This window comes from Labeo rohita, unplaced genomic scaffold, assembly GCF_022985175.1.
Source record: "Labeo rohita strain BAU-BD-2019 unplaced genomic scaffold, IGBB_LRoh.1.0 scaffold_30, whole genome shotgun sequence".
Classification (NCBI taxonomy): domain Eukaryota; kingdom Metazoa; phylum Chordata; class Actinopteri; order Cypriniformes; family Cyprinidae; genus Labeo; species Labeo rohita.
In genome coordinates this window covers 3,913,358-3,926,434 of record NW_026129217.1, presented here as the reverse complement: position 1 = coordinate 3,926,434, position 13,077 = coordinate 3,913,358, and the positions used below count along the sequence as shown (strand labels likewise).

The 13,077-nt window shown below is 37.7% G+C and overlaps 1 protein-coding gene across 1 annotated transcript; it reads right to left on the bottom strand.

The window, feature by feature from the left end:
* Window positions 1-1,384: 1,384 nt before the first annotated feature.
* On the bottom strand, window positions 1,385-11,075 carry LOC127160187 (gastrula zinc finger protein XlCGF57.1). Its single transcript, XM_051102841.1, has 3 exons — window positions 10,999-11,075; window positions 10,263-10,409; window positions 1,385-3,302 (listed from the first exon to the last, which is right to left on the bottom strand). Exons 2-3 carry the CDS (start codon window positions 10,360-10,362, stop codon window positions 2,290-2,292), a joined length of 1,113 nt encoding a protein of 370 aa, XP_050958798.1. The 5' UTR covers window positions 10,363-10,409; window positions 10,999-11,075; the 3' UTR covers window positions 1,385-2,289.
* Between the last annotated feature and the right edge of the window lie 2,002 nt (window positions 11,076-13,077).

The window sequence follows — 13,077 nt, the reverse complement described above, 5'->3', positions numbered from 1 at the left end:
TAAATGCCAATAAACAGTAAATGACAAAGTTAAGCCCGCATGGATCAAGCAATCACAATATGTTAGAAAGAACAACAAGGGCTAATGTGGTGTATTAGCAGACAACAAAAGCAGCATGACTGAAGCAATTATTTCCAGTTCATTCATTTCGACCCTCACGACTGTATCTAACTAATGGACGTGCTTCTCTATGAAACTGCGAGCACATCACTGCTCCACTCCACAGCGTCTCCTCTATTCTGTCTGCGTGCACACAATCGCATGCGCGAGCATCGAGCACGTTCTCGAGCGAATTTTTTGCCGAGCAGCGACCCCTGGTCACTGTTTTCGACAGGTCACAGATTTCGGCACAACACCGGGATGTCAGTCATGAAAGAAAAATGTTTGGATATTGACATTGTTCAGTCAGGACTTTGAAACATCAAGTTAAAAAAAAATTATTTTGAACTGAAAAACTATTAGGAAGTTTTTAACAAACCTATGATGTATTATTTTGGTATTTATATATTTTTATGTGTCTAAGGTAAATTAAAATGGTAATAGAAAATTAGGTCAATGAACAACCAAATATTTGTTCATGTCTGGGGTAAAATAAAGTGTCATTTATCAAATCAATCAAAAAGCCTTGTGGTACCCTTTAGGAAATCAGCACTGATCAAAATAGAAGTACTGATAGCAGTGTATTTTGTGTTTCAGCTCTGGGGCAACTATATAACGAAGACAGTTGAGCAGTGGACACATCCACATGTATTTACAAACAAGGTTTTGCCAGTCTTTATGGGTCTCTGGGTCAGAACATCACAGTCTGTTTATGAAGGTTTGTACCTTAATGTTGATCACATGAACAGCTGTGCCAATTTACTGACAGGAGTCAAATTGCATTCATTATTATTATTATTATTATTTTAATGTATTTGTTTTACAGCGCAACTAGGCTGTTCATCCTGTTTTGTTAATAAAAATATAGATATATATGTGAATTTGGAATTTGCCGTTGTACTATTTTATGGTTGATGTGTTACAATTAATAGGCTAATAACGAACCACAAACTACGATTGTTTTAAAGAAATGGAAAATCCAAAGTCAATGTATTTGTGTTACAACACAGGTAAACATATTATGCTTATTTAGTCTTTTCCTTCTAATCAGACCAGACCCCTGTGCTGCAGGATAAACCTGACCATCCCTGTGCTGGACAGTGGAAATATGCACTTAAACACTCTGGAGACCATCCTAGACGATGTCCCACTGGCAGAGGCTGTGCCAGGCTCTCTACTGTGGCAGTTATTTTGTAATTAGTTGTAAAAAGTACTTTTAGCATAGAAGAATTTCTGTCATGTACAAATGATATCTTGCTTTGTAAAACTAAACAATTTCCAGAACATTACTTGTCTTTTATTTAGAAGTTTCAACTTACAAAAATAAAACAATGCACAGAAATTACTTTCCTTCGTTTACAAGTAACTTGTATGACCCATGTAAGGACAACTTCATTCATTTCATTTTTAAGTTTCCCAGCAATCCAATTTTCTCCAGAATTGTCCTAAAACAAGAGAAAAAGTAAAGACCAAACCTGTAAAACTTCAGTTCATCTTCCAAACACAAATTAAGATATTTGTGACTAAATCCAAGACCTTTCTGACCCTTCATAGACAGCAACGCAAGTGAAATGTTCCCAAGCCCAGAAATGAAGTAAGGACAGCACGTGCAGAGTAAAGCACATGTATGCATTGTGGTACTTTCCATAATGATTTGAAGGAGAGGACTTGTTGAATAAAGCCATTATTTTTGTTTTCTTGTCACACTAAAAGTATTCTCGTAGCTTTGTAAAATTATGGTTGAACCGCTGATGTCACATGAACCATTTTACAAATGCATTACTTCATTTTTGGGCCTGGGAACATTTCAGCTGGGTTGCTGTCTATGGAAGATCAGAAAGCTCTCGAATTTCATCATTAATTTGTGATCTGAAGATAAACAAAGGCCTTGGGGGTTTGGACAACATGAGGTAATTAATGACAGAATTTTCTTTCTTTTCTTTTTTTTATTGGGGTCCAATATCCCTTAATGTTACACATGATGTGGACTCGACCATACTCTGTAGAATTCCTGAGTCTAAAATGTCTGAGTTCATGTCTAATCCACTGTTAATAATTGGACTCAATCTCAGACTTGAGGCTAAGTGCACCTCATCAATATAGAATCCTGCATGATTCCTGTCTGCGAAACTCCTTCCACACTGATAACATAAAACAGTTCTCTCAAATGAATCCTCATGTTGATGGTTTTTAAAATATGCAGCGTAATTTACTTATGTGCTTGTTAAGGTTTCCTTTTTGAGTAAAATTTTTTCCACACTGTTTGCAGGTGTAAGGCTTCTCTCCAGTGTGAACTCTCATGTGCACTTTGAGGTATCCATATTGACTGAAACTCTTTCCACACTGTTTGCAGGTATAAGGCTTGTCTCCAGTGTGAATTTTCATGTGCTTGTTAAGGTTTTCTTTGTGTTTGAAACTTTTTCCACACTGATGGCACACATAGGGCTTCTCTCCAGTGTGAATTTTCATGTGCCAGTTAAGGTCTCCTTTTTGGTTGAAACTTTTTCCACACTGATGGCACACGTAACGCTCCTCGCCAGTGTGAATTCTTATGTGTCTTTTAAGGAATCCTTTTTTAATGAAGCTTGTTCCACAAAATTTGCAGACAAAATTATCTGTAGTGTGAACTCTCATGTGGACTTCAAGGTTTACTTTTTGATTAAATCTCTTTCCACACTGTTGGCAGGTGAAAGGCTTGTCTCCAGTGTGAATCCTCATGTGGACTTTAAGGTTTACTTTTTGAGTAAAACTCTTCTCACACAGTTGGCAGTTGAATAGGCTCTTCCCACTGTGAACTCTCATATGGTTATTAAGGTTTACTTTTGTACAGAATATTTTTCCACAGTGTTGGCAGTTGAAAGGCTTCCCTTCAGTGTGAACTCTCATGTGCCTGTCAAAGTTTCCTTCGTGATTGAAACTGAATCCGCACTGTTTACAGGTGTAAGGCTTGTCTCCAGTGTGAATTCTCATATGCCTGTTAAGGCTTACTTTTTGAGTAAAACTCTTTCCACACTGCTGGCAGGTGAAAGGGCTCTCCCCAGTGTGAATTCTAATGTGCATGTTAAGGTCTCCTTTTTGGTTGAAACTTTTTCCACACTGTTGGCAGGTGAAAGGATTCCTTCCAGTGTGAACTCTCATGTGGACTACATGGACCTCTTCCATTTCATTCGGTACTATGCACTCCTCTTTCAGCGGCATGAGATCTATGGTGAAAAAAGGCAAATTAAAGTTAGAGTTAAATAGTACAAAGAAACAGACATCAATCGGGAAAGGTCCACGGGGCGGGATTCGGTCTTGGGACATCCGTAGCCCAATTGCACCACGTCAGCACGCTGCCCACAAGGCTACCGGCACCAGCAATATTTTACAGATAAACCTAGTGCTTTCTTTGTTTTCGATTAAAGAAATTAAGTCGCCAACACCTGATTCATCTCCGCAGTAGTGATGTACCTGTATGCAAGTTTCATATGGATTATATAATCTGAGAACATCCGTTTTCTATTTGAATTGGTTCATTTGAAAGTAGACATTTTACTCTCTATAGATATATTTTTCATATCTGTACAGCAAGTATACACAGAGTTTCAAAGTTTTGCGCTCAACTTCACAGAACGAGACGGCAGAAAGCGCATCCTGTTTGCTTTATTTTACAAAAGTGCAACGTTTCGTTGTTATTGTAAGTGTACACAAATAAACAGTGTCTTAACAGATTTGGAAGATGTATTACTTTTATCTGTATGACTAAAATGAAGGAGTATTTTAAGAGCAATTGACCGCACCGGCCCATCTATCTGTCATGCAGTAAATGCGCTATTGTTCAGCTTCCACACAGACATTTGAATAGCGCACATTTGTCTAGATTAACATTAGATTGAAGGGCCATGTAAAGTTGATATTACATATTTTAGGCGATGAATGATAAGTGAGCTTTTCAATGTCCTGCCTGATGTATTACCACATAGACATTTTTTTTTAGAAAATAACCGATTGTTTCGCTAGACCTTTCTTCCTTGCTAGGATTGTTTAGAGCCCTTTTACGCTGCATTTAAACTGCATTTTGGAAGTTTAAACTTGTGGGCAAACTCGTTCCTCAGAAAGATTTGGTGAAGGGGAGACAGAACTGTCTAGGCAAGGGCTCAGGGAGACCACTACTTAAAAACCCCACAAGGGGGAACAGTCTCCAAGCTGGAACACAGCTATCCTCGAATAGCAGATTCCTAAACAAAGACTTCAATGCTTATCAGAGAGAGCTTGTGCCCAAGGGGAACCCAACACAGTCATAGATGCCAGGTTACAACAGAGCTGCCATCAGATCACTATATTCCAGAGCAAAGTAAGCCTGGAGCATAAACATCCACAGATGGCTACGCTCTGAGAAGAGATTGTTGACTTAAATCCCTCAAGAGGGTAAGCAGTCTACTTAGCCCAAACTTACTAAGCGGGATTCAGAGGGACCACTCACTTAATAGCCCCCCCATGATGTCCTGAAGCCCCCTTCTGCAATGGTCTATATCACAATGATTCAGTGTTTTCAACCACATAAAAATAATGTGTCGCCCGGAGCTAAAAAAGACTTGGTGCTCACACTTTATCTTTATACTAATATGAGCATTATGCACAGCAAATGCAATATCTGCAGCATCAGGCAACCCAATGTAAAGTGTAACCAAGGTTACCAGAGAGTAACAGACAAAAGAATGTTATATATATATGATTTATATGAGAACCTAATAGTGAAAAAAAGTATTGAAATTTATTCGAAAGAAGTCAAATTATAAAAGAATATATTAATTTTATACGAACCCATATTATTAATTAATTAATGATGTGACCAATAGTGAGCCGTCTTCAACTTGAGAAGGACCAATGAGAACGCAGAATGCGGCGCTGTAAAAACAATTAATTTCCGGGATTTGCACGAGGTTCACATGTAGAGTTAGAAGCAGCTTGCTTACACTTGCATCGATTCCTAATGAGCTTGGTGTTCGTTTTGCTCCATGACATAAAAGAGAAAGAAAAAAAAACCTTCTAGAAGAATTTTGTCGAAGGATTGATGTGAGTGAAATGACGAACCTTATGTTGTATTATGAATGCATGCAATTAATATTACCGATTAGGGTGGAACGAACATTCACCTTATAAATATCAAAAGATACGGTGATATGCATTTACCTTGTTAGCATCAGAGAGTTGCTAAAGTGTTTACAGCGTGTGTTTTTGATTAAAAAGGAGAAGGAAAAGGATTTAAAGGGGACGAGGTACATCCATGCCTTTCGGGAACTTTCTGTGTGTTTATCGATCTCCTTGGTAAGTCAACTCACTTATTAATTGTTACAAATCAGATCGTTATTATTGTTAAGAAGGGAAACGAAGAATTAAGTCTCTGAGAGTGATTTATATATGTAAAAGTGTGTAAAGCTGTACATTGGGAAATAACAGCTAACTGTGTGATCAATAATTTGACTAAAAGTGGTCAATCATGTGTAAACAAGTATGTTATATGGGGAAAAAAAAGACACAGACATGGCACATATGAAGAAAATGTTCTTTATTTGAAGTATTCATGTATATGTTTTCAAGCTCTGTGTGAAATGCATAATGCACTGGGATTAGTTTATTTTCCTAAGTTAAAACTTTGTTTTTATGAAGATATTAATGATTGTTTTGTGACCTTGTCTATTCAAGGTCAGGTTTTTGTTGTGGTTTTGTCCCTTCAATGTTGAGTTGATCTCCTTGCGATGAGGCGTTCTGGAGTCTTCATTCTGGATTTGTCCCGGCCTTCCATTCGTTCTGAGGAGGGTTTGGACTGGCGAGCCCCTTGAGTCTGTTCTTGGATTTTCCTGTGCAAAAAGGCCAGTTGTGAATTCTGCGAATGGTAGGAAATCGAATGACTTTTCTCTTCTTCTGTTCTTCTCGGATGGAGACTTTCTTTTCCCCTTGTGACGGATAAAAGGACTTTCAAATTTTTCTATGGACTATTCGAAAAAACCTGGTTTCTAAGAGACTGGAAAAAAAGAACTGAAATTTGTGAAAATATTGTTTTTTTTCCATTTCTGTTGTTGTTTATAAATTGAAACGACTTACTAGTTGTGTTTCTGAAAAAAAATACAAATTGCAAGTCAAAGACAAATCTGTCTGGTCTGTTCACTGTTGTTGTGGCATCTTTCTCAGCAGCGAGTCTATTCTTCTGAGACGCTGGTCCATAGAATTGTATTACAAATCTCTATAAGTTAATTGCATAGAGTAAGTGCTACAAAAGGGTATGTGGACATTGCAGATCAGAGCAATCGCTGCAAGCTGAGATAAACTGAGCTGTGGCAATGGCTCGAGACACAAACGCTTTGCCCCTCGACTCATCACAATGAGCATGTAGACGCCAAGACAAAGACATAAAAGTTAGAACATGCCCTCAAGCGTTACTGTGCGTTCACACCAGACGCGACTTGCGCGAATAAATTGCGCTATTCGCGCGTAGTTGGACGCTTGAACATTTTGAGTTTACTCGCTTCATTCGCGCGTGAAATTCACTTCACAACAGACGCGAATTCGCGTCATGGGAGTGGCTTCTGCCAGGCGGCTCCAGTCTCCTTGCGAAATGGCTGACATGGATTTTGTTAAGACAGTAGCTGCGCTTGATGTGCTATGGAAGGCTGAAAAACGGCGTAGACTCGTTCGGCGCCGTGTCTGGGTCCATCAGATCAGTCCGTCAATATGTATATAGCTCAAACTGAGTAAAGAGTGTTATTTACAACTTACCAGATTGTCTGACCTCCTCACTCACTTTCTTCCAAGCAGGATTCTTTTTATTCCTGTTTCTATAAAAGTACGAAGATGTATCGTACAGCTCCGGGTATCCATATACAGAGACGATGATTTTGTCCTCCATTGTTGTTTCGGATTTCTCCCTCTGCTTGCTATGTCGTAATCACGTCACTACTAGAGCAAGCTTCTGATTGGTTAACGTGGCGCGAATTTTCGCCAAAGTTCAGATTTTTCAACTCGCGCCAATCACGCGTTCACGCGTCAAACGCCCAAAACGCTCCATTCGCGCCGCAGGATGTCTATTCGCGTCTTTGCATTGACTTAACATGTAAATCACTCGCGCTTAACGCTTCATTCGCGTCTGGTGTGAATGCACCTTCAGAATCCGAACACAGCGGCACACATTCCTCAAAGAACTGCTAGACTGACCAGGATGATGTTTCAGAACAAACAGATGGCAACAAAAGTTGGTGACATATATTCAGCAGGTGGCTTTTTATACTTTCGGGTACCCGGCTAAGACATCACGGGCCACGTGGACCAATAGGATTGGAGTTGTTTTTCACATGCTTCAGACACCGGTCATGCTGGCAGAATTCCTCAAAGTGTCCCCTAGAGAGGGATACAGCTAGAACTTCCCTTGAAGGCGAATCATATCAGCCTGCGCTTCATATTGTGAACTCGAATTGCAGAATGTTTTAGTACATGCATTTGAGAGACATTCTCAAATGTGATGCATATTAGGGCATGGCCGATTATCGTCGCCGATATTAAGCATTTTTATGATTATCGGTATCGTTCATTTTCAAAACCGATCTGCCGGAAGATCTGTTTCATTTTGAAACACGCTATTTGGCTCTGAAGCAGCCTGTCGTAGCTCACTACAGCTGTGGCCGAGAGCAGTCTCCGCCCACCTGATTTGTTGGGAGTCACGAGTCTGATCAATCAATGTGGAAGGCTGAAGGCACTGAATATTTTGCACTTTCTCACACTGAAAGCACTTGCTAACTGGAGCTGCGTCAGTGATTACGCATCAGTTGTCTTTCAAAGGTAAGGCAGCAGCACACGTTGCTGAAGTTGCAATAAATCTCAATCCACTAACGACACACTGAGGTTACAAAACACCTCAACATTATATATGATTTCCGTGATGCGCAAAACACAAATGGAATCATGGAATCCAAACATATAAATGGAATTTACTATATAATTCAGAATGTCACTGAATGTGTCAAAGTTTTGATAAATGAATCAAAACTAGGTCAGTACACTTAAATCAAGTCGCCATATGGACTAGCACCTGTAAACATTAAGCCGCAAAAATACTATTTAAATATGAATCCTGCATGTTCTGCGTGTGGATGGCACAGATGTGCAGTGCCATTTTCTACACACTTACTGATGTGCGTGATGCTCGCGGTGATTTTCAGCATCTGGTAAACATAATATATCATCCGGAACTGTAAAGAGTGTAATATTATCTGCGTGCACTCACAATATTAACAAAATGTTGTGCTTTTGTAAAAATAAAGAAAACAAACAAGATGCACTTTCTGATGTCTCGGTGTTGAACAGGAGCACTGCACAAAAATGAAATGAAACTCAGCGAATACTTGCCTTACAGATAAATATATCTATAAAAAGCTTTAATTTATTACTTTAGCCTTTTGTGTGCATCTTCCAGCAGCTGCAAAGGCACTAGCGCTCGCTGCTGTTGCCGGCGGGGACACTAAACACAGCCACGGCAGAATAATTGTTGTACAAACACTGTATTTTATGCTTGTTATAGATTGCGTGACATCACGTGCAGTACTGCCGGTGGCAACCGTCGACCGTGGTGGCGCAGTTGTCATTGCAACCGTCACAGCCCTAACAAAAACAAAACGACAAGCGCAAAAAAAACAAAACACTAAAACACCCAAATGCTTAGTGTTATAACACCAAAAAAAAATAATTTTTCATATCTGCAACAGACCACTTTATTAACTCCATAAAGTGCCTAGCTTTATGAGCTAAGGCCAAAAACATGCCAAAAAGCACTTGTAAATATAAGGACATGGCAACACTGCAAGACAGTGCTGTCTAAAGCACCTCCAGAACATAAACAAAACACTGCACATCTATCAGCGGTAGTTTAGTTAAAATCGACAAAAAGAGTCTTTAGCCAAAAAATGGCAGATACCACATGGCTAAATTCTTATTCACTACTGTTCTGTACAGACATAGTATGATAATTTACAGGACTCACCCCCGCATTTAAATGGGGTTGTCATTCCTGAAACTTGCAGTGTGTACATGGCCAAAGAGACATGCCCCGAAACGGATCGCTGTGAACTGAGCTTTTTTTAATTTGGTTAAAATTTCTCAGTGGTTGTGTAAAACCACACCCTTTTTTCCAAAGTATGTTGCAGACATCTAATAAAGAAACATATCAACTTGCGGAAAATGGGTATCCAATGTCCCCTTTAAAACATCAACGTCCTCTCAAGTGAAATGGTAGTTTGTGTATAAAAAGCACTAATATTTTAAGCTTTGTTTGTATTCAATTTGTGTGGTTTTGAAGCGTTTTTGTACACTTGCATTAAGTCTTTGTATGTGTTCATCTGAAGAAAGTAAGTCATAAACCTGGGACGGCATGAGGGTGAGTAAATGATGAGACAATGTCATTTTTTGGGTGGACTATCCTGTTAATGAGCCAGATGTAATGCACATAAAACATACAAAAAAAGAATACAAGAATGTGTGTTGAATTAATGACAAGTGACAGAATTAAAACATTTTGAAAAGGCCATTTTTTGTGGTGTGTATTCGATGCCCATGTCTGAAACAATTAACTTTTAAATATTTACTTGGGGCATTTAGAGTTTATTGTGAGGAATTATTGTTATGTAATTATTTGTAATTAGATTAACTCCTCAGCAAATTATACAATTATTTAGATTACAAAATACTTCATTGACAGCCATATCCACTCCCTGGTAAGAACATCACTAAACATGATTTACAATTAACACATTGTTCATTTAAACAATTTTTGGAGAATTGTAAGTAACAATTGTGTCAGTCAGTTTTACGAAACATTTAACTTAAAGAAGAAAGAAAGAAATAATGTTTGTTGTGCATGTTTAAGCTTTACCATATTTAATGTGTACAAGATGTTAGCAAATTAAAGGCAAAAACAAAAAAAGTACTTCTCAAGTTGAAATTAAACTGTAAGGAGTTAAAAGTTTTTTCATAAATACAAGAAAAATAAAAGTACAATAACAATAACTAAAGCAGTAAGTAGAGTAATTATATTACATTTCTCAAGTATTTTACACCCCTGGACATGCTTCAAAAATATCATGCATTCCTGTAGAGCTTGGCAATTTAATAAAAATCAAATAAGAATGAAAACCAACCTGTTTGTTCCTCAGTATCTTCATGTTTGACTGTGTCTGTTTCCTCAATCTTCACATCATCAATCTTCAAATCTTCACTCTCCTCTTTAATAAACGGCATCTTTATAATAATATGTAGCAGGAGTTTTTCTTGTGTGTTTGGACAACCTGTCATGTTTAAGATGAGAACAATAAACAAAGAAAAATCAATTCAAACTAAATCTCAAAGTTGCTCTCAATCAGCTCCCTCGTTCAGAGGTTAGTTCACTGATAAGGGACTCAAAGTGATAACTGATGGTCACAGGCAAGGCTTAGATTAAAATGTAAGTCTGAGCTGTTCATAATTAAAGAAACTTGCACTGACCGATCTTAAAATGTGTCAGAGCCTTTGTTTTGTCTTAAGATGCACACCACCAAAGACACGCTTATAAAAACTACTTAAATAATTTAACTATGGCCTAGCCCTGTCTCAAACTATGCTCTGTCAGTGAAACAAGGCCATAATTACACAAAAACAATAAAAACTGGCACGACAAATTAATACATAATTAAACTGTGTTTATGAGAAACTGCTTCACGATTCTGTTACTCGTGGACGCGCTTTACTCGCTCAAAATAACCTGCACAAACGTTAGATAAAGCGCTACAATGTTGCAGCCAGTACTAATGAATGAACTTTACATCGCTTCTAAAAACTATAAAAGATACTCGACTGTTTGCGTTGATTTAAACGCTGTAAATGTTTAAAAACACAAACCTTTCTTCAGCCAAACCACAACAGATGCAGGAGCGCGGCGCTGCCGTATGACGTCACCGCGCGGTACCAAAATAAAAGTCCCGTTCCCATGCCAACATTACAATTAAGTAAAACATACAAACGCAGACCAAAATAAATAAATACATATATACATACATAAACTTGCCAGAGTAATTCGTTGTTGAATTACTGGTTAAATGCATATTGGCTAGAACCATTTATTATAATAATCATTTAGAATCTTTTTTTCAAAAACACAATTTATTATTTCTGTTTGATGCATTTTCTAGTGACATACCAAAAAAACGTGTATGCCTGATTATTTTACTGTTATTATTCAAATACAAGCAAATATACAACAGTCAATATGCAACATGTTGCAAAGTTATTAATTGTGCACAATTAATTTTGACTTATGAAGTTATGAAATTAGTGAATCATAAACATAACTTGTATCACTGGAATCCTTTGGTCAACACAAACAAAATTTGTATCTCAGGTTTCATAACCATCTAAAAAAAAATCTGCCATGTGTTTTTTTGTTTTTTGTTTTGGTTTTTTTACTTCTACAAATTACTCCTAGCTTTTTCACCCAATCAAAAAACAATACAGAACCATTCCCTTGAGTCAAAATAACAACCATTATCAAAATAAATTTGTCATTTTCATTCAGGCCACTAAAACATTAAAAGTGAGTGAAGTTGCATTTTGTCTGTAACTGACGTCACAGTAAAACAACGCCACAGTGACTGGCCACTAAGGTGATGCAATATTATAAAAATAAATGAAAATGGCTCTAACTATGCAAATGTTAGTCCAACTGACTTAAAACTCAGCATGCCATATCTTTGTGCAAATTGCCAGAGCTGTCTCTACGGACATTGGTGTGTCAAAAACTGGCCACCATCAGTCAATGAATTATGAGAACCTATTAGACAAGGTTAACAGAGGAACTTAGGGATGAACTTTGGTATTTGTCATCAGCACAATGCCCTGAAGAAGATATTTTTCTTAGTAAATTGCCTACATTGGCTTTAAATGGTCTTTTTCATCTGTGATCTAACTGCATGCTTGCTTGCTAAATAAAATGTACTACCTTATATTGTCACAGTTATGGAGTCTTGCTATGACCTAAGCTGTGTCCCAAAGTGGAGTGCACGGACATGGAGTGCATGGACTTCGAAAGCCACACCTCTGGTTTAGATGTTTAAAGAAGTTATGGAGTCGTATTGGTCATTCCTTCTTTCACTAAATAAGACCAGACCCCTGTACTGCAGTATAAACGTAAATGTGCCACTGCTGGACGGGTTTTTCAATGACGTGACACACGGCCTGATTTCAGCTGAGCAGGGAGGCCCTGACAGTGCTGCTAGATCTTCTAAAAAATATGTGCATATATGTACATATAATATAGGAAAACGGCCAATTTTATATATGTCACATATATTAAAAACCTATATCAAAACCTATAATAAAACATATATGTTTATATAGGTTATTTCCGTGTGGGTAAATTCCATAACATGCCAATTACATGTGATACCAATTTCACGTGTTCGCACATAAGTTGTTTGCTTTTTTTTTTTTTTTTTTAGTTAGTTCCTAGTTATTGCCTTGATAATAGAAAATATGAGCTAGGCATCATGTATGACAGTTGCCAAAGTGAGATATGAGCTAAAATGACCAGATCCTGCCATGAGCTATATAGGAGACATATCTTGTATGTACATATAGGGCTTTTTTTGTGGATATAAAGAAGCAATACAGGAGACCTATATGGCCTGTATATGCACATATATGCACCTCCAGTTTTGCCTATATGTGGCATATATACGCATATATGCAGCATATATATTATCATATATGTGCATATATACTGCATATAGGTTTCATATATGCGCATATATCCTCATATAGGTTCTTTCCATGTGGGTGTTCACCTGTATACAAAAGCCTTTCTGAGGTCATGAAGATAAGACTGTATGTGTGCCATCTTAAAGATTTTTTTATAAAACTGGGCAGATTTTCTCAGAGAGAAAAAACAGACTCAGCCCATTCAATGTACGAAAGCTTGTTTTT